General features: G+C 44.0%; 1 protein-coding gene across 8 annotated transcripts in view; it reads right to left on the bottom strand.

The window, feature by feature from the left end:
• LOC135288966 (mitochondrial nicotinamide adenine dinucleotide transporter SLC25A51-like) overlaps positions 1 to 22,751 on the bottom strand; it is a 77,635-nt gene that overhangs the window by 44,461 nt on the left and 10,423 nt on the right. Inside the window, exons 2-3 of one of the 8 annotated variants that reach the window (XM_064402308.1) lie at positions 4,206 to 4,424; positions 3,574 to 3,640 (exon numbers count right to left, since the gene is read on the bottom strand). The exons of 1 other annotated variant lie outside the window; for it this stretch is intronic. In XM_064402308.1, coding sequence (XP_064258378.1) covers positions 3,574 to 3,640; positions 4,206 to 4,230 — 92 coding nt within the window. In that variant the 5' untranslated portion in view covers positions 4,231 to 4,424. Of the gene's footprint in view, positions 1 to 1,815; positions 1,886 to 3,573; positions 3,641 to 4,205; positions 4,425 to 22,751 lie in introns of those variants that run through there. 6 more of the 8 variants (XM_064402312.1, XM_064402316.1, XM_064402313.1 and 3 more) reach the window with 6 other exon arrangements.

Genomic DNA, 22,751 nt, shown 5'->3' with positions numbered 1-22,751 from the left:
CTCAAATTCCTTCCAAAATTCCCCACAAGTGAATTATCACACAGATCAGAGATTGTCTGCAGCCCATGGTGAAGACCAGTGTTCAAGGTCAGGTTGGATGGGGCTTTGAGCCTACCATCAACCAGCACTCCCAGATCCCTTTCTGCAGGGCTGCTCCCCAGCCATTTCTCTCCCAATCTATACTTCTGTCTGGCATTGCTCCATCCCAGGTGAAGAATCCAGCATTTTATCTTGTTAAATTTCATGTTACTGATGATTGCCCAATGCTCCAATCTATCCAGATCCCTCTGCAAGGCCTCTTGTCCCTTAAGACCGTCAACAGCACTTCCCAGTTTGGTATCATCAGCAAACTTGCTAAGGGTGTATTCAATTCCTGCATGCAGATCACTGATAAAAATATTGACCAGAATGGGCCCTAGAATTGAGTCCCAAGGAACACCGCTGGTGATTGATTACCAGCTAGATGTATTCCATTGCTACAACCCTTTGAATCCTGCCCTTCAGCCAGTTTTTCATCCAGTGCACTGCGTACCCACTCATGTCATAGTTGGACAGCTTGTCCAGAAGGATGCTGTGAGGGACAGCATCAAAAACTTTACTAAAATCCAAAAAAACTACATCTGCTGCCTTCCCTTCATCCACTAGGCAGGTGATATTATTGTAGAAGGATGTTAAATCAGCTAGGCAGGATCCTTTTTGAACCCATGTTGATTGTGCCTGATGATTTGTATTGTCCTTTAAATGCCTTTCAATAACACCCAGTATGATCTTCTCCATAAATTTTCCAGGTATTGAGGTTAGTCTAACAGCTCTCTAGTTTCCTGGGTCTTCTCTCACACTCTTCTTGTAAATTGGAATACTGTTGGCTAGCTCTGAGTCAGCAGGGACCTTGCCAGACTTTGTTTTGGATTTGTGAAGAAAACATTGCTGATAACACATTGGTGTTTTTGTTAGTGATGAGCAGAGACATGGACTTGAGGCCTTTTCTGCTTCTCACACCTCTCCCCCAACAAGTAAGCTGGGGGTGCACAAGAAGGTTGGAGGGGACACAGCTGGGACATCTGACCCCAACTGACCAAAGGGATATTCCATATCATATGATGTTGTGTTCAGCAATAAAACCCAGGTGAGGGGAAAGTGTGCTGGGGCTGCCATTGTTCATGAACTGGCTGTGCATCAGTCAGCTGGTGTTGAGCAATTGGGATTTTTTTCAGCACTTGTTTTTCTTGATTTTGCTTTCCCCCCCCCCTTTTTTATTTTCTTATTAAACTGTCTTTATCTCAATCTATAAGTTTTTGCACTTTTACCCTTTCGATTCTCTCCCCCATCCCACTGAGGGACTGAGCAAGCGGCTGTGTAGTGCTTAGTTGCCTATCGGGGTTAAATCACCACAGACACGGGCATACTAGAAAAAGTCCAATGAAGTGCCACAAAGATAATTAAGGGACTGGAACATCTTTCATATGAGGAAAGGCTAAGACAGCTGGGACTTTATACCCTGGAAAAGGGAAGGCTCAGAAGGATCTTATCAATGTATATACCTGAGCAGAGGGTGCAAAGCAGACAGAGCCAAGCTCTTTTGAGTGGTGCCCAGTGACAGGACCAGAGGCACAAGCTGAAACACACCAGATTCTTTCTGAACATAAAGAAACGCTTCTTTACTGTGAGGGCTGTTATGAATAGAAAAGTTGTCCATTTTTTTAAGTTGCAGAGTTAACAAGTTAAATCAATTGCTGCTAAGTTGGAGTTTTAACTATTTGTTGTTAATAACTTCATGTTGTAATCACCTGTTGTTAATAGTTTTTCTTTAATTACCTGTTGATGATTGCTAATACCTCTCCTGTTGGGTGTCCCCCTGCTGCTTCCCGGAGGATGACACCTGAGACTGTGGGAGGGGAGGTGACGTCAGAGCTGGTAGGCAGATGAGGAAGCACCTCACCAAATGTAGCAATAAAAACCCCTAAAACAACGTGCCACCATGGAATTAAGAGATCTAAGTGATGACTAAAGGTGAGGAACTTAATCCAGTATCTGCTAAGATCCTTTTTACCTTTCACCCTAACCTAAAAGGATGTTGGCTAGAAAGAGGATCTCGAATGTCAAACTGAAAAATCAGAATCCCCTGGTGCTCTCATGAGGACAGAAGCCCCAGCTCTGCCTGCATACCAGTGGACACAGCTGCACTCATCCTCCTCCTCCGTGCCACTCCTGGGAGCAGCGACGGCATGTGCACAACCCGTCAGTTCTCCCCACCCGAGCTGATTTTTAATAAAGGCATTAAAAAAGGAAAAAGATCTCCTGCCCTATTTATTTCAAGGGCGACCAAACAGTGGAACAGATTTCCCAGAGAAGCTGTGGAGTCTGCCTCCTTGAAAATATTCAAAAGCCATCTGGACATGGTCCTGGGCATCTTGCTCTCAGTGGCCCTGTTTGAGCAGGGGGGTTGGACAAGATGATCTCCTGAGGTCCCTTCTGTGAAAAATGCGTATTTTATTATTGGCTTTTCGCAAATATTAAAATAAATATTATATGTGTTATGTTAGAAAGTTATGCTGCATTACTTTTTTTAAGTAGTGTGTTAAATATAGTGTTAGATTATAAAATAATATCAAAATAGAAACTATGCTATGTAAGATTTTTTTTTAAAGAGAGGAATGAGGTACTCACACTGAGAGAGAAGCCACAGGACACCTAAATCTTTCAGAGGAAAAGAATTTATTGCTCTCTTATCAGAAGAAAGTAACTTCTTCTTGCCTTGCTCAGTCCTGAAGACGCCATCAGGATTGAGAGGAAGAAGTTGACACTGACCAGACAGAATCCTTTGTTTGAATGGAATTTATGCATCATGTATGAGGTGTATGAATATGCAACAGGCTATTGCTTTTAAGGGTTAATCCTCTGTTAAAGTGTGTCCTTTTTCGGGCTTATTTTACCCAGAAAAAGGTACCCGGCCTGTCCGTATCTCTTTGTTTTTATTGTCTCATATTGTCCTAATCCAAATTGTCCAAATTTTTATTACTCTAAATTTATTACTATTTTTATAACCATTTTATCACCATTAAACTTTTAAAATTTTAAAAACAAGTGATTGGCATTTTTCACATCTTCCACCCTCAACCCTCTTGTGAATCAACGGCAGCTCCCCCAAGCACCTTTCACCCTGAGGGTGGTAACTGTGATAGTATATTCCATACCACTTGGGATGCAGGGGAAGAGCCTTTTGGGATTGTACAAGACTTATGGGATGTTTAGGGGAGGAACCAAAGGTGGAGAATGAAAGGGATCTAGGAGACTTGGGGAGGAACAAGTCTGGGGAAAAAAGGCCAATTGTGTCTAAGCAGGTGAACAGTTGGTATGTTTGTCTGGCAATGCCTTGTGTCTGACCAACTGTGGTGGGTTGATCTTGGCTAGACCCCAGGTGCCCACCAAGCCACTCTATCACTCCCCCTTCTTAGCTGGACAAGGGAGAGAAAATAAGATGGAAGACAACTCGTAGGTTGAGATAAGGCAGTTTACTAAAGCAAATGCAAAAGTTTGCATGCACACAAGCAAAATGGAAAAAAAAATCCCTACTTGCCATCAGTGAGAGATGTCCAGCCACTTCCCAAGAAGCAGGGCTTCAGCACATGCAGCAGTTGCTCTGGAAGGCAAACATTGTAAATAACAAATGCTCCCCATTCCTCTTCCTTCCCTTAGCTTTTATACCTGAGCTGATGTCATATGGTGTGGAATACCCCTTTGGTCAGTTTGGGTCAGCTGGCCTAGTTGTGTCCCCTCCCAGGATCTTGCACACCCCCAGCCCCCTTGATGGGGGGGGCAGAATGTTAAGAGAGACAGTGCTGATGCTGTGCCAGCACTGGACAGCAGTAGCCAAAACACTGGTGTGTTATCATCACCTTTCCAGCTACCAATGCAAAGCAGGGCACTGTGAGGGCTGCTATGGGGAAATGAACTCCATCTCAGCTGTCACCCTGATTTTTTAAGATTTTCTAAGCCTTCTGATGTTTACATTCTTGTAACGCACTTTCTCACACACTTTCTGTAAATAACTTATTGTTTTGCATTCTTTTATGGAGGAGGAAAAATTGGATGGACTGTTGCTTTGTCCAGTGTCATTGGAGAGGTGGCACTTTCACCATCCAATCCACTGTCACTTTTGGAAATCTCTAAATGTTGGAGTCAGAAAATAAACTGCCCTTTTTTACCTTGAGAGCAGCAGCATGTCCGCATCGTGTTATTTCGTGTCTTATAGTGACACTCAGCTAGACACAATACACTAACTCATCCTGTCCTGTCTTGTCATTCAATTCCATTTCTAACTAATTTCTTGGGTGAGGGACTCTCAATTCTGTGTGTGTGTACAAAGATTTAAGTGTCACCAACTGCAGTGGGGATCACAAGCCATGCGTCTGTGGTGCCAGCAACTGGAGAGAGAGAGAGAGAGAGAGAGAGAGAGAGAGTGAGTGAGTGTATGTCAGTGCATGATTGCTAGCAACTATCAAATCAGAATAGAAAGCAAGTAGGTGAAGTAGCTTGGGAGCTGGGTATGCATGTGTCTCTAAGGATGAGGCATCTGGAAGAACTGGGTATCAGAGGGACCAGGGGATCCAAGCCAACTGCCTGTAGCAGGGCATCTCCCCCTGCCACAGGAGAGCTTGTCTGTTGCTTGTTAGCCGGTGCAATAACTCAGGGCATCTTGCTCTCACATGAGCCTCACATGAGCCTTGGAGTAAGTCAATCAGGACAGTCTGCCTGGTAGTGAGTTATTTAGGCGCCATGGAATTAATGCTTTCCACTGACAGTAAACATCTTGCTGTGGAAGCGAGATGTGGAAAGATAAGCTGGAATTTCTGACTGACAGACACTTCACAAACTATGAAAGTGATACCATACTTTCACAAAGCAGAAATCTTCTGCTCATTCCTTGAAATGTGTGGAGTTTTCTCCCCAAAGTCATGATGCTGCCTTTTGTGGTTACTCTCTCAGGGCTTGAGTGAAAGGACTCTGTGTACAGTATAGTCAATTTGGTGGTAAGTTGCATTAATTCCTAATCTATATTATTTCTTTGCTAGCTTGAATATAGGCACCTTAATGTCGTGCACTGTTTTATGTAATCTAGTAATAGTTCTTTTGTTTTATACTGTGTAGTAAGTAACTCTGTTTAAGGCCTTTTGTCTGTTACCTTCTGTCTATTCAATAAATAACTCATAATAGACCTAATTGGCCATTCTTAAGAACTTGCAAGCCAGAGCAATTTAGATGTGGGTCACCTAAGTAGAGCTGCTGCCAAAAATCTGCACCTTAGGCAGGGCTTATCTAAAGCTCTCACTCGATTCATAACACTGCCAAAGAGCCTGTGGGGTCTGGGGATGGACTAAGAGACTTATTTACATATGTGTGTTGTGTTTCTGTGGAAGTCAACTGGGGGGACTGAGGGTGATCCAGGGGCCAGCTACTAGATAGATTGTCTAAGCCCAGCTACTGGGGAATCCAGTGTATGTATGTGTGAATTACTTTTGTGAATGTGTCGCTCAAAGCACAAGAATTAAAGATAGTAAGCTATTACATGAATATTTCTGTTAATGAACAAAGCATCCTAGTGATGCTGTGCTGATTTTTGCCTTTTTTCCTTTTCTATATATTCTCTGTACTCTTTACACATATATTTGTAGCTCTGTAGCCTGTTACTGTAACTTAGCTTCAGTATTTCCTAGGCAGAAAGACAAAACACATTCCAAGAGCCCCTGTGCTATCTTGGTTCTCCTTAGAAACCAAGGTTGAAAAACAGCTCTCCAAGACACATTTTCATAAACAAAGTTCAGTTTCCACCTGAGGGGAGAGGATTTAGAGAGGGGGAAATTACCTCACTTCTTATGTCTCTAATTAGTGATTTTTGTCAATTATGCTAATTTGCTAAACTTAAAAAAACTGTATTCACCCCGTGGGTAGGAGGGCATTTTGTGGACATTTTCCATATCTGTCCCTGGAGGCCTCCAATAAAGACTAAACTTTGAATTACTTCCTATACTAATATTATATCAAAAGTGTGATGTTTAATTTCCAGGCTCCTTAAGGCATCACTAGGCTAATTTAATTTAATTCTACAAGCAATATTAAAGTCGAGGTCTTACACATGAGCATTTTTAAAGTAAAAAGATTTGTTTGGGACATGTATATTATGTGCTAGGCACATGCAACATTCAGCAAAATGCTTTAATACTTCAAGTTATTAAATATGTGCAATGCAGCTAAGTCAATAACAAGATTATATTTTTGAAAGGCTTAGTTTGATACATTGTCTGATTTTTCCTTTTTGGTTCGGTGATACTTCACCTTTCAGCAACAGCTGTCAAGAAAGATTCCCTTGAAGTGCTTGCAGTATATCTATACTTAGCATAAATGGCAAGTTTTTGGTAGAATGGGTCTGCAAGATTGATTTGATTTGTTCATAGGCCATGAACTGTCCTGTGCTAGTCACAGCTGGTGTCCTGGTTCAGGGCAAATTTGGGAGATAACCCCCAAAGGAGCTCCTCTAGAAAAGCAGATTTAATTGGCCCCTCCCCCCAACCGGTTCAGGAGAGAGTATCTCCTTGGAGAAAAGTGGAAAGAAACCTGTTTATTAAACAATAAAACCCAAACAATATTAAACAATAAAACCTCTTGCTACTCCAAAAATGAGATGGCAAACTCAGAAAAGTCCCCTCCCCGGGTTGCAGCTTGGCTCACTCAGTCTCTTATCAGTGTCTCCAGCGCTGGAAATGCCGCGGCCCAGGCCCGGCCTGGTGGGCCACAGGTGAAGCTGCCACTGCTCTTCTGAGTGTTCAGTCTAGAGCAGGTTTGAACAGGTCCAAGAAAAAGAAAAACCACAGTCCAGGGAACTTCTTTGCCTCAGCTAGCTAAAACTAACTAAAAGCAAAGGAGAGCTCTGTCCTGCTGTCTGTCTATCCACAGACAACAACAGTCCAGGAGGAGGAATGTGGAGGAGTGAGTGCAGTGTCTGAAAACAAACTGTGCGCTTCTTCCCTCTCCCCTTCACTCTCTGGAACAAGTCTTAAAGGTGTAAAACTTATTATTCAGTATAAACAGAAAAGATGATTGGGGACAAAAGCATCATATAGTCAACCCAGGACAGCTGGTTACAAGTAGGTAGTGCAGCAACTGATGAAAGCAACCCACCACATAGCAAAACTTCAACTGCACAAACATATTTAACAAAGAGTGGTAGCAGCTAGGGACAGGACACAGGAAGGGGGCATGAGGACCGGTGAAGAAAGACACAAGGAAAGGGACACTGTTGGGGACACAGCTGGAGACACTCTCAGAAGATGTTCCATGTCAGAGGAGGTGGTATGTCTCTGAGGGGACTAGGGGACTACAGCCCATGGATAATCCAGAACAAAGCAGGTATACCCCCAAAAGGGGCTGCAGCCTGTAAATAAGCCCATGCCAGAACAGAGGAAATTAATAAAAAGCCAGGAGCAGTGTAAGAAAAACACTGTGCATTGTTCCAAACATCCTGCACTGCCTTGCCTTACTGAAGGGACTGAGTGTAATGCATGGCAAAAATAAGGGCAGTGGAGACTAGGGAGGGGGGAAGAGAGGTATCTGGACTGAAGTTGACACTGGGAAAGGGAGAAGAAAGGTATTTTCTATAAGTGTTTAATTATTTGTCTTCTTTGTTTCTCAATACCTGAATTAATAACGAAATATTTTTAAAGTTAAATTCTCTGAGTCAACACCATCTTGGCATAACAATATCCCAACCATTCCCCTACCAAATGACTAGAAGGCATGCGTTTCAGCTATGTGGTGGTGCCTGCCTAGCAATGAGGGACACCCATTTTGGCCACATAACATACGCTTCCAATTGTGTGATAAGTTGCTTAGGTAGCCACTCTCTGCAGTCTTTATAAGGTCTCAAACCATTTTCCAATCTTGGGGATCCAGGAAATGCTAGATTAACTCTTCTGGAGAGTCAGATATAATCAGTGGGTAGCAAATTAGACCTCACTGGTATAAACAGCTGTGAGGAAAGAGCAAAGCCTGACATTGCAGAAAATTCCTGGGAACCACGAGAGAAAGCAGATTGCACACAATCTGAGAACAGGAAAGGTGTCCTCTTTCTTCAAAGCTTGCAAACCTCAAGAAAACTAATAAACTGTCAGGCCAATGGATTTATTACAGGCCTGCAACCGGCTTGCGTGTGAAGGACTGAACAGAGATTCCCACACTAAGTGTATAAGTACTATCTTAACTCTGCAATAAACAAATTCATTTTGCTCTCAGCTTGTGAGTCTCACATTCATACACCAACAAATGGCACCTGATTTACAGGGACTTCATTACTACTGACATGATCCAGTCTGATGGTGTACTCTGACTGAATCAAGCATGCGTGTGTTCAGCTGATCTATAGCTGGCTATAGAACAAGTTAGCCTTTTGTGGACAGTTGGGCAGCATTTCTTATAATGGGGCAAGGCGCAACGAAATCCCCAAAACTGCATAAAGACTGTCTGTTGAGCATCACCAGGGAACAGGCTAAAAAACTCCAACCCCAAAGCCTCATCCAATTACTTATATGGGTCAAACAATTTTGTCCCTGGTATCCATCAGATGGTTCCTATGATCTTACTCACTGGTGAAAGGTTGGTGAATGTTTACAAACCCACCAAATTTCTCATCACAGTGTCCACCCTGATGATATTATTACTTGGTGTGTGGCTTTTCAACTATTAAGGAAGCAGATCATGTCCTTGCGGATGCTCCACTTGCATTGTCATCAGATACTGTTGTTTTTATTAATGAAACATCACCTGTGGATAATGATCTGGAGAAAAAGGATCCATTTGATCCCAGTTCTGTTGATTCTGGACAAGAACCAGATTTATATCCTCCTTAGGCCCAGTACGTGCTATGGCCACAGGTGCTTCTAGCATGGAAGAAATACTACAAACATCAGGCAAAAAGGCTGCAGCAAATGTTTCATGTATTTCATCACTGTCTTATTGTGGCAGTGCGTGTTAGTAGGAGTTTTGAAGCTCCTGTTGCAATGAGTTTGGGTATGTTTGGTCCCCTGACTGTCTGGTTGGGATGGCAGTTTGAAGGTGTTTGGTCTAGGTTTTGGGTTGTCTAGCCATGGCAGTTAGAATAATTTATGCCCTGAGTCTGGAAAGTTCCCTGTCATTAAAGGTTATTTTTCTTTAGTATTGGTTTGTCTTTCGCTTTTAGTTCATGACCCTTCCCCCCACCGATTTCCCACTCTCTTTGGCTTAAAAGCTGCCACTTTTCCCTGCTCCCCGGTTCTTTTGTCAGTGTTTCTCCTTGGGTCCCATCACTCCTGCGTCCTGCCCGGTGCAGCGCCAAAGCCAGCAGCCCCGACCCAACCCACTGCTGCGAGAGAGAAGAAAGCCAGCAGCCCCGACCCGCTGCTGCGAGAGAGAAGACAGCCTGCAGAGCGCAGTACAGCTGTCGTCCCAGCAACGGCAAGCCCCGCTGCCGCCCACACCGTTGCTCCGCACTGCCGCTCCAGCTATACATGCTGCTGCTGCCCGTTTGGCTCCTGCTCAGGAGAGGGACTGCCACCGCTGGCTCTGCTGCTGCCTGTGAGATTGCGTCACCTCTCTCACCTCAGAGCTGCTCCACAGCGGTGGGAAACAACAACTGATCTTACGCGGTGCCACCCTGGCTCCGCAGATTGCGCAGGAGAGAAATAAAGGCAACTCGGAAAATAACACACAAAAGACACATTCTTCCCCCTTTACTTCTGTCTTTAGACGCCAGATCCATGTTTGTTAGGATCTGTGCCAGTGGCTGAACCGCATTTCCTGCTTGCCCGCGGAAGAGCCAGACCACAGCCAATCCCTGGTGCGCGTCTGCGGTAAGCGAAAGGAGTTAGGTTCACGTCAGTGACCGGTGTCCCTGCTCCTCCCGCAACCACGGCGCGGGGTCATCTTATACCTTGTCCTATTCATTTAGTGACTTTGATGAGGAAAGAATATCACCTATAGGACCTGAGCCAGAAAGGTGAATACAGAAATGCCGGAGGTGAGCATTGGAGGAGGGCCCTATCGATTTTTTTCAAGCTATGCCTGTTGTATATCATAATCAAAACCCACATCACCAATAATTGTCATATGAGATGATAAAGGAACTGAGGAGATCGGTGAAAGAAAATTGTTTACATTCCTCCTTTACTATGAATTTATTGGATGCAATTGCAGAAGGACATACTATGTTACCAGTGGATTGGAAATCTCTTTTTAAGACAATTTTGACAGGAGGACAATACTCTGTCTGGTGGACAGAATTTGTAGATTTGGCTCAAACTCAGGCATTGAACAATGATAATCAACAACCACCCATTAATATCACTGCGTCACAGCTATCTGGCACAGATGTATATGCTACTGTTCAGGCTGAAGACTCCTCCCCCAAGAGTGGGATCAGTCTACTGTTACTGCCATGCAGGTACTACAAAAGGTACCTGATACAAAAAAGTTGGAGTCTGGTTTTGCTGCTGTGAGGGAAGGGCCTCAGGAACCATATATTACCTTTACTGATCAATTACAGTCTGCCATTAGATGGCAAATTGAAATGCAGGAAGTGGCTGATGCTGTCTTAAAATTTCTTGCTTATGAAAATGCTAACAATGACTGTAAAAAAGCCCTGGACCCAATTCATAATTGTGATAATTTTGAACGTTCTGATTATATCAAAGGATGTGCTAATATTGGCTCAGAACAATTTAAAGCAGAACTAATTGCTACTGCAATAGCCCAATAATTGCAAGCGGCCAGAGCAGCTATTAAGTGCTTTGAATGCGGGGAACAAGGACATACTAGGTAACAGTGTCCAAAGGGACAAAGCGGCAATAAAAAGCCCAGTAAACCTTGTCCTCGCTGCCAAAAAGGGTTTCATTGGAGCAATCAATGCTGGTCTAAATATGACAAACATGGCAACCTTCTCCCACAAAAGGGAAACTCGAAGGGGGGCACACTGGAGTCCAGTGCCCCTCAATCCAACAAGACCCCACTCAATCTGACACAAATACAAGCACAAGCCTTACAAGGGATACCCCTGGGAGTGCCAGTCTGGATGTGGCCATCAGCACTACTACAACCCTGGATGATACCTCGGTTCCCCTGCTACCCACCTCCGTGTGCAGGCCACTGCCTTTTCAAATACATGCTTTACTCCTGGGATGCTCCTCTACCACCCGCACAAGACTATTTATATAACCAGGAATCATTGATGCTGACTATAAAGGGGAAATTAAAATTATGGCTTGGACACCTAATCCTCCCTCTACTGTGGCACAGGGGAGCAGACTGGCACAATTAATACCGCTGCCAGCAATTCCCTGTTGTCCCAGGGTGATGTTATGATGTTTGTATCCCCAGTCGGGTGTTCTGTTTATGCTGGATATTATATTCTGTGCCTTCAAGACTGGCTGAGAGCGAAGACAGGGAGAAGAAGAAGCAGAGTTTTGTTATCAAGAATAGACTCACTCCTCCACAGTCTGCTGGAACACTGCTGTTGTCTGGGCACGGAAGGGGCAGAACACTGCACTCACTTTGCTTTTTAGTTAGTTAGTTAGTTTTGCTAGCTGAGGCAGTCTGAGTTTTCCCTGGACTGTTTTTCTCTCCCTTTTCTTAGAACTATTCAAACCTGCTCCAGACTGGGACCCGGGGAAGCACTGAGAGCCTGCACTTGGTAGCTTACCAGGCCTACTCTGGGCAGCGGCCTTTTCCAGTGCCGGAGGGACTGATAACAGAGCGACCACCCACGAGAGACTTTCTGAATTTGTCATCTCTTCAGAGCAGCAAATTAGTTTTGTCATCCAGTATTATTCATTTTGTGTGCTGGGGAGTGCTTTGCCTGTTAAATAAACAGGTTTTTTCACTTCTCTCCGAGGAAATCCTTCCCAAACCGGTTGGGGGGAGGGGCTGTGTGGGTTTGCTTTCTGGAGGGCCCCCTTTTGGAGGTTTTTCTCCCAAATTTGCCCTAAACCAGGACACCTGTTCAGCACTGATCTTACAGCAACAACGAGATGCAGGAGGATTTGGGAACACAGGCACCCTGCAAATATTTTGGTCAAAAATCATAGGGGTACAACAACCATTATTCACTTGTCAAATAGAATCTAAGTCTTTTACAGGTTTGGTTGACACTGGAGCAGATGTTTCCATCATATCCCAAAAGGACTGGCCCTCGGAGTGGCCCCTGGCCCCCTCAGCTGTGATCATAGCAGGCATTGGAAGTCAGCAGATTTCCTGGCAGTCTACAAAGGAACTGAAAATCATCAGACCAGAGGGCAAGACTGACACCCTGTGACTGTATGTACTCCTGATCCCAGCCACTCTGTGGGAGTGGGACCTGATGACACAATGGGGTTTGATAATTTCAACGTATTTTTGATAGGGGCCATTGATGAAAAGCTACTTGTTAAACTGACTTGGCTTTCAAACAGGCTGATCTGGATAAGCCAATGGCCCCTGAAAAATGAGCGGCTTCAGCAAGCCTGGATCCTTGTGCAAGAACAATTAAGAACATAATTCCTTCCATCAGCCCCTGGAATACACCTATTTTTGTTATCCCTAAGAAATCGGGAAAGCTGAGGCTTTTACAGGATCTCAGGGCAATCAATGCAGTCATTTCACCTATGGGGGCATTGCAGCCAGGAATACCTAACCCCACAATGATTCCAGAACACTGGGAATTAGTGATAATTGACTTGAAAGACTGCTTTTTAAAATTCCTTTGCATCCTGATGACACATCTAAATTTGCCTTTTCTTTACACTCTGTCAATCATGAGATCCCCATGGAACAATATCACTGGGTGGTACTAGCTCAGGGTATGAAATAGAGTCCTACTATCTGTCAATTCATTGTTCACTCAGCAATACAATCAGTATGGCAAAAATATCTATCTGTTTTGCTGTATCACTACATGGACAATATTTTAGTTGCTTCTGACAACTCCCCATTATTGCATGATTGTCTTGCTACTTTAAAGGTAACGCTTGCCAGCAGAGGCTTGTGCGTAGCCACAGAAAAAATCCAAACAGAACCTCCCTGGAAATACCTGGGTTTCAAATTATTGGAGACAAGTCACCCCACAGCCAGTGACCCTAAAAACCAACATACATACATTGAAGGATTTGCAAAAGTTGTTAGGCACTATGTCCTGGTTTACAAGACAGGTGTCTGCTAGGGAAGGCAGAAAAAGCCTCCCTTGGAAAGGAGAATGTAAATCCCCTCCTTCCGAATTATTAGAATCATGAAATTAAGGGGGCTCTTGGGCAAAGATAGGGGAATAGGAATAACAGTTCTTTACTAGTGTGTATAATAAAGCAAACAAACAACAACTATGGCATTAACAACAACCAGAACCAGGAACCCAATAACGGCCTTTTGATTGAAGCACTTTCCCCTTTGGTGTAGTTACGGTCACAGCAGGCAGGGGTGCTGGCAAGCTCCTGGTGGGCAGGGCAGATGCAGTGATCCCCACATGGCTGCAGGGGGCACTCTGGACTGGGCTCGGGGAGCAGGTGGCAATGGCAGATTTTGTCTGAAGATGGGAAGGGGTGGAAGAGAGGCTTCGCTTCACAAACCCCAGGGGCAGCTGATCCCAGTGTGAGAAACAGCTACTCACTTTTCATAGTTTAGGAAGGTTTATTAAACCTTATCAAAAATACAACAGAAGACTGAATAAAGAAAAAAAGTTACGGCGCCGGGAGCAAAAGATTTTCCCCGCCATGTGCTCAGCCCCCTCACAATGGAGGTTTCCCCTTTTAATCCTTTAACCCCTTCTAAAGTTCTGTCTATCAACTCCTTCTTCGCTGTCCAGTGGTGGAGATCTCTTCTTCAAATCCTGATTGGAGGTCAGATGTTGCCATAGTGAAAAGCCAGCCCTTCCAGATGTCCCAACTCCAGCTGTCCCTTGATAACCATGCGAGGGGGTAAAACATAACTATAAATCTATAAAATTTTCTTAACCTATATACATGATATTTGTCTATTAATTGTGAAAGTCAATCATCACATTACTCATCTATCACACCAGTACCCCCAGCAGGGCTCTCGGGCAGCAGCAAGCTGGGCTGACAGGATGTCTTGACAGGCAGTGTTATGAAGAAAAAGTTATCTATTTTTTTAAGGTTGCAGAGTAAAACAAGTTAGACAAGTGCTGTTAAGTTAGCTTCATTGTTAAGAGTTCTTCTTCAATTACCTGTTAATGGTTGGTGATTAACCATTGTCCCCCTGATGTTTGCCAGGGACCCTGCAGGTACCAGGAGAATGGGAGTGGCATCAGAGCTAGTATGCAGATGAGAAATGCATTGCACCAAATTTTGCAGTTTTCCAGGAAAAACCCTAAAAATAACGAGCCAACATAGAACTAGGGGACCTAAGTGATGTCTAAGGATGGGAGCGTAGTCCAGTGCCTGCTTGGATCCTCTTTGCTTCTCACCCTAACCTGAAAAGATGTTGACTAGAGAGACGACCCAAGATGTTGGACCAAAAAGGTGGAATCTCCTAATCACCCGTGAGGACGGAATCCCCAGCTCTGCCTGCAGACCAGCGGACAAAGCTGCATCACCCTCCTTCTCCATGCCACTCCTGGGAGCAACAGCGGCGTGGGCACGACCCATCGATTTCTCCCCACCTGAGCTGATTCTTTTTAATAAAGGCATTAAAAAGGAGAAAGATCTCCTGCCCATTTATTTCAGGCAGGGGGTGAGGGGCTCCCAGCAGGGCAGGGAGAGCCGAGCTCAGGATCCCGGGCAACCGAGCAGATGGTGATAGGTCTCTCTTTTAGTGAGGTAATTGTTAATAACGTCCCAGTTCAGTGGCTGTTCTCATGAGCAGAGGCTCACCCCAAGGCAGAAGAAGCAGGTCTGGGCCCGGCTCAGGCAGCAGCAGTAGAATTCCTTTCCCCAAGAGCAGTGACTCTGACCATCCTCCTCCAAAGCTGAAAGAGGGCTAGGAGCTGCAACCAGCCCCTTTCCCCAGCCCGAATCCCCCCCGTATCTCCCTCTGCCCCTTCCCCCCCCCCTCAGAAAACTCCCAAAAACCCAGAGGAGTTCCCCCTTTGTCTCAAGCACCCAGCAATCAGTTTCCATTAGCAACTCAATGGGAAGTAGTTCTACAGGTGATAAGGAACAAACAGAAAAGAAAACTCAACCCCCAACACACTATTAATTGAATTTGCCCTTTATTGGCAATCACCACAGAGGAATTATCCCCTTTATTTCAATTGTTAGAAGGGGACCCAGATCTCTCTTCCCCTAGGCAGGTGACAAAAACTGTCCCAAAGTCTTAAGAGACTGTAAGTGATAAAATCAATAAGTCCTTTGCCACACAACAAAACCCAAATTTGACTTTGCGACTGTGATTCTGCAATCTTTCTAATCCTATGCTCTTATTGGTCAATGTGATGTACAAGAACATAGTCTCTGGCTATTAGAATGGGGTTTTCTGCCACACACCTTTTCAAAAACTATAACCACTCAGCTTGACATGCTTATTCAGCTGCTATTGATGGGACGACTCCAATGCCAGAGCCTGATAGGATATGATCTGGCAGTAATACATCTCCCTATTACTGCAGCAGAAATGGAGAATCTGTTCAGGGATTCACTGTCATTTCAAATTGCTCTTGCAGACTATAATGGACAATTTTTTCACACAATGCCTCGACATGCCCTGCTATAATCCTTCAAGGAACTCCCCTTTCAACAACTACAAATGAAAACTCCAATCCCTGATGCAAAGACCCTTTTCACTGATGGATCAGGAAAGACACACAGAGCTGTCACTCTGTGGAGAAATTATAAGAGACAGTGGGAGCATTCGATAACCTTTCAGCCTGGATCTACCCAGCTAGTTGAACTGGCAGATGTGGTAGAAGCATTATGCCTTTTTTCACAGGAACCTATTAACATTGTTCATGATTATGCTACAGAAATCATTGAGAGAATTGAGCACTCATTCCTGAAGGAAGTCTCTAACAAAAATCTTTTTGTGTTATTAACCAGTCTGTACAACTTTTTACTTCACAGGTCTCATGAATATTACATCCTGCACCTTAGGTCACTCACCACTCTGCCTAGACCTATAGTGGAAGGTAATGCGAGGGTGGATGCCCTTAACCATGACAGTCACTATACCACAAAAGTTAGGGCAGGCAAACCTTTCTCATTATTTCTATCATCAAAATGTCCAAGCACTGGCAAAACAATTCCATCTAAATTTGCCACAAGCAGGGGATGTAGTGAATACTTACAATGTCAGCAGACTCTGCCACAAACATGAGGTACAAACCCACAAAGGTTGAAACCTAATGACATTTGGGAAAGAGATGTAATACACATATCTGGCTTTGGGACTTTTAAATATGTCCATGTTTCTACTGATACCTTTTCAGGATTCATAGTAGCAACAGCACACAAGGATGAGAAATCAAGAGATGCCACCCGACACCGACTCTGTGCCTTCAGCACGATGGGTGTCCCTCAACAGATAAAGACAGATAAGGGACCTGCATATACATCTCATAAAATACAAGAATTTTTCCACACTTGGGGTATCAAATATGTCACGGGTATTGCCCATTCCCCAACAGGGCAAGCCATAGTGGAAAGGGCACATTACACATTGAAAAACATGCTGCAAAAACAAAAGAGAAGGAACCCAATAGGAATGCTCCCTCAAGAGCAGCTTGACAAAGCAACCTATATTTTAAATTTTTTGAATTTCTCCTCTAGAGACAACTTGACCACACATAAAAGGCTCCTGAGTCAGACTGCTGATGGAGGAGGTTACCCAGAAGTTACATACAAGGATGTACATAGCAGTCAGTGGAAAGGTCCAGTTCCACTGTTAGCTTGGGGGACAGGTTATGGGTGTGTTTCTTTACCTGCAAGACCATATTGGCTCCCGGCAAGATACATCAAACCCAGCCAAGAACAACAAAGAACCTTGTTGTCTTTCTTCTGCTATACTGCCATCAAAGTGGTGGAAGGGAGAATTTATGGGGCCCACATCATTTAACCACCACTGTTTTGGCCTCTGACTTGGTGGGATCCAGAGCCTCCCCTCAGCAACAAAGGAACAGAATGGGTAGGAAGAACTTGGCTTCCTCCCCTGGATCGGGATATTGTAGATACATATAGTATTAACACTACTTTTGTTACTGATTTACTGCCTATATGCTTAACATAGAATCAAACAAGTACCTCTTTACCTTGTGCTAACTTTTCCATGCAATTGCATTAAATATATGTACACTCAGAGAATGCAAGAAAATTGACTGCTATTACATTGCCATCCATTCTGTCCACCTCAAACAAATCTGTGGATGCCACTCCACCTCATTTCCCCAAATGTTATTTTACACCCATCTCCAATATACGGCATTTGGAATAGACATCATGTATAGGACAACAGCTGCAACAACAATTCTTACAGTATGGGAGGGCAATTGATTGGGGACCACATGGTATCTGTAAATAAAGTGGAACCAATGCAACCATTCTCCCGTCCCAAAAGGTGTGGAGGATTTTGTGAACAGCTGGCTAGCTGACAAAGGTCACACTGACATAATACCGTTAGTTAAGCAAGAAGGAGACGAGGATAGGAGTCAGCAGTCAGTGTCCAAACCTGGCAAGGGCACTGTGCCCTTGGTGCAACATCAGGATGGGGGAGAGGATCGTTAGTTAGAAACATGAAGAAAATATGTGAACAGCTGCAACATAGTAGCCTCAAGAATGATAAGGTAGGTGTAGTTAGCTGATAAGTAACTAACCAATAATGAGCTCACCTTTTGCAATATGTATTAGCCTCATTAACACCAATATAAATGTATGTGCCTATCAATAAAGTTTTGAGATTTGCTGATCACTCATATTGAGTGCCGCATTTCTTCCGCCGATTACCACAAATGGTGACCCCGGACGTTAAATCGGTAACGGCAACCACGGTGGATCGGTGAACGAGTTCGGGTCCTACAGCAGCAAGGACGGCGAATAAGCACTGCTGAAAAAGCGAAAAGTGCCGCGCCCTGGGTGACCTTATAGAAGAGCCCGGCCGATACGTGCTGCCGAGACCTTGAAGGGCTGCAAAAACGTCGACGTTCTCAAAAATGGAAATGGAAATGGAAAGGCAAGCAGCATATGATTTATTTACTTGCTTTTTAAAAAAGCGTCAGGTTAAGCACATAGACTTGCAGAAAGAGCTCCCACAGTTGTTAGCTTACGGGTATGCACAAGGAGTTTCTCAAAATCCTTATACAGTACATTAATTGACAGAGTGGCGTAAGTTCGGGACCAGGAGGGCGACGAGGGGCGCGGGAGAGCCCGGGGCAGACACGGCAGCGAGAACGCGTGTGGCAGTGGTGGCATGCTCGGTGCCCGCGGCGGTTACGCGCACCGCGGGTCCAGTGACGCGCACGGTGACAAAAACTCGCACGGCAGCTGTCCGTGGAGAAAGCGCACAGATCGTGAGGGAAGTGCCAGCCGGGGCCGGGCCGGCCAAAGCGAGACGCGGCAGCCGAATAGGTGCTAGCGGCGGCGGACGCGCACCAGTAACGCAAAACCCGAAAGCTGGAGCTGGGAGGGCTTTTTCACTTTTTGCAAGCGCACAAAAGCACCAGCGGTGCGGGACATGCCCCCGCTGGCTGCGGGTGTTGGCGCAGAGCCAGGGGGAACCAGCCCGAGCGGAGATCCAGGCAGAGCGGAGCCCAAAGGAGATCGGGGCTGCGCGGGTTCGGGCGAGGGCGTTCCTTTCCGCACCCCCGGGATAGCGCATTCTGAGGCTCTGCCGGAGCAGGCAGGAGATGGGCGCGGGCTGACATTCCTCAAAGCACCGCCCTGTCACAGCTGCCTGGCAACCACAGCAGCCAGCCGATCGCAGCAATTCAAACAAGTGTCTGAGAAAAAACAGGTCAGGAATTTTCTTCAAGATCAGGATGAAAAACTTCTGAAAATTCACACAGTGCTTCATCCAGATGTTATACGGGGCATTTTACCCAACTGTTCCACAGGCTTTACAGTTTGTTTACCAGTTTGGTTTTTTTTTTGTAAATGTGTTTGCTTTTTTAAAAGTGATAGAGTATTTGGGTTTGATTGCTTAAAGTTTGATGACTTCATTGCCTTTCCCTTACCTGAGGCAGGAACAACCTTTTAAGGGAACAGAATCTAAATAAACTTCCTAGTTTCTGTTTGGACTACATGTGAGAAGATTTAAACTGTAATATTTCTGTATACTATGGTCTTTATGGTCTTTGCTCTCTTCTATTCATTAAGAGATGGCATTAGATAAATGGATGTAAATGTGCTAATTGTTTTTGTACTGTCCTTATTTTAAGTGAAATTATTTGTGTTTGAAATTATCTGTCATCTTTCTCAGTTTTGTTTTAAAATATCTATGCAAACTGTCCAGCCTTACCAGCCTGTTATCCTTCAGTTAATGATTGTTGTCAATCAGTAAGAAATCTCAGTGTAACAAAATGCCAGCTGGATTAATCAAAAAAAAAAAAAAAAAAAAAAAGGAACTGCTTTTATTGTAAAAAATTATTCCCAGGGAAACAAAATGTCGTGTAAAGATGAAAGTATTAGTAAAGATTTAATTACCCAAGGTGTCTTGGAAGACAAAGCATTTGGGAAAGGTCAATCAGACCCTGTTGTGGGGTCATCAGTCGATTCCCCAATGATTCAAAGTTTTAAGAATTATTTATATTGAGTTTATAACCTTTGTTATTTTCGGTTTTTGTAAGTAATGCTGATAGATAGTGATTGTTGTTAATACTAGATGAATACTTTGGAAAGGTTGTCTTAACCCCTTCAAGCACTTCTTGTTAGGGAGTTTTCAGATTTTTGTGATGAGAGTTGTTGTTGGTGTGTTGTTGTGGTGTTTGCAGCCAGCTTTCATGTGTTTTTCTATTTTTTTTGTGTGATCACCTGCAAGACACGTGTCTCTTCAGGATCCTGTCTTTTATTTCCTAACTATTTAGATGTTTTTGAGGGTTTTTATCCAAATTGCCAGTTTTGTAGTTCTTTTAATTATTATTACAGGAATACTCCAGCAGAGAATTCAAGAAGTTTGCTGTGTTTGGAAAATCTCTGTCTTGACAGAAACTTCAGAAAGATTCAATTGTTTGATAGTTTAATTGGTTTGTAACCCTAAAGTTTCTTGTTTATAAGGATTGTTTTTAAAAGTCCTGTTTTAAAAGTATGTTAAGTGACACACACCAATTAGAGTTCGGGCTCTGGCCAAGCTCTAGCTCTATTTGGATGGAGTGATTGACAATCAACCCAGATGTTTTCTGCATCAAAAAGTATTCAAGTCCTTTTGACTTGGCAATTTGACCATCTATGACGGCTGAGCCATTTTCAGAGGTAATTTGGAGAACCATGAATCCAGACATGATTTCTCCAATTCTCTGTCATTTTAAGGTTTATCAGCTGTCGCAGACTCTGGGATAAGAGTTCAGTGTTGTAGTGTTTGGTAATTTTCTGATTTTGTATGTGTTGTTGATTGTGTGTATTATCTGAATTTATTCCTAATTACTCTTATCTTAACATTTCTCTATGTAACATTGCAAAATGAAACCAGGACCCATTCTTCACCTCTAGGATTTTGAGAAAATTCTTCAGTCCTGCGGGGACGTGGGATTTGTTTGTGTTTTAACAGGTGCAAAGTCCAGATGAATTTCAATGAAGAATGTGAAACTCTATCAAGAGCAAGAGAAACGTTGACCATTCAACAAGCAAAGAAGACAGACAGATACTGGACTGTGTGACACAGGGCAGTGTCCGGAGATGAGACCTTAACCTCCCTATACAGCTGACAGTTTGGTGTGGAACTAAATACTTACTAGGTGCACTTACTCAGCAAAACAGAAAAACGGGGGAGGTGTGGGCCTTGGAATGGATATCTCCTCCACTTCAACAGCATAAAACCCTTCTTCAAAAAATTGAAATTTTGGCTGATTTGCTAAAGAAGGGTCGTGAACGGACACTGCAGATCATGGGAAAGGAGCCTGATCAGATACGGGTACCAATGAAGAAAGATACATTGACCTGGTACCTGTTAAACAGTGTGGAATTACAAGAGGCACTGTTAGGAGCCGGAAATGTGATTGCCACTGATGATATCCCCAATATACCGTTGAATTGGATAGGGCAATGGGGTTGGATTCAATGCCCAAAAAGGTCACAGAAACCCCTGTCGGATGCTATAACAGCCTACACGGATGCGGGAAGAAAATCCAGAATTGCTGCAGTAACCTGGCAGGAAAAGGGACAATGGCACCATCAGATTCTCCAGACCTCCGAATTGGATACTTTACAAACGATGGAGTTATTGGCTGTTGTTTGGGCCATGATGCATTTTTCTGGGCCCCTCAATATAGTGACAGATTCTTTGTATGTTGCTGGAGTATGCGAGCAAATAGAAGATGCCTCTATAAAAGAAGTTCAAAACAACAGGTTACATGAGCTGTTTATACAGTTACAGAGGGCAATTAAACTGAGGAAGTATCCTTTCTCTGTCATTCATATCAGAAGTCATAAGTGGGATATTGGTCTGGGAGAGGGTAATGCACGAGCAGATAAGCTAGTCTCAATCACACATGTGACTCCAATTCCCAGGCAGACTATGGCCAGAGAGGCACACTCCATGTTTCACCAAAATGCAAAAGGCTTCCATAGAGAATTTCAGATATCTATGGAAGAGGCACAGGCAATAGTCAAAGCCTGTCCCATATGTAGTCATCATAATGGGGGCTGCGGGTTAGGTCTAGGAGTTAACCCCAGAGGGCTGAATACAAATGAGACCTGGCAAATGGATGTCACATTGCTGAGTTTGGAAGGATAAAGTATGTGCATGTTACTATAGACACCTATAGTCATTTTATATGGGCCACAGCACAGACCGGTGAGAAAACAGGGCAGGTGGAGAGGCATCTTAGTAGCTGCTTTGCAGTAATGGGAGTGCCACGGAGTATTAAGACAAACAATGGGCCTGCCTACTGCAGCAAAAGAATAAAACAGTTCATGCAAATGTGGGGGATTGAACACGTGACAGGCATCCCTAATTCCCCGACAGGACAAGCGATTGTAGAAAGAGCTAATGGTACCTTGAAAAAATATCTAGGTAAATACAAAGATATTAGAGAGCCGCAAGAGAGGTTGCTAAAATGTCTATTTATCTTAAATCACCTGTGTGTTTTTGGGGAAAGCAAAGTTCCTGCTGTAATTCGTCATTATGTAATAGAGAAAGATAGTGTGAAGCAGGACGTATGGATAAAATATAGAGATCCCAAGACAGGACAATGGCAAGGTCCTGCTAAGGTATTATACTGGGGCTGCGGATATCTTTGTGTTTCTACCCCTACAGGATCCTTGTGGGTACCTGCTAAATGGACCCGAGCAGCTGTGTTAGATGGAACCAGACTTCAGACAACTGAGCGAGGAGGACCGTCGGCGAGTGGAGGCAAAGCTGCTGATCACCATTCGACCGATACTTCTCAAGCTGAAGGACAGTGTAGCTTTGCCATTGACCGAGCGATTGATCGGTGTCAATCTCTGGACAGTATACTAAGCCTGATTCCAGCACTTCATACGTTTTATCATAAAGGGCCTAAGAGATTAGCTTGTATTAAGTGTCAAAATACTCAGTGTGCTGCATGGATATTGGTTTTTTTTTGCGGGGGGTGTCAGCAAACTAAGTGGGTGCATCAGTCCCAA

This window comes from Passer domesticus, chromosome W (genome assembly GCF_036417665.1).
Source record: "Passer domesticus isolate bPasDom1 chromosome W, bPasDom1.hap1, whole genome shotgun sequence".
Taxonomy (NCBI): domain Eukaryota; kingdom Metazoa; phylum Chordata; class Aves; order Passeriformes; family Passeridae; genus Passer; species Passer domesticus.
The sequence above is the reverse complement of the archived record's forward strand: the minus strand, read 5'-3'. Positions and strand labels throughout refer to the sequence as shown.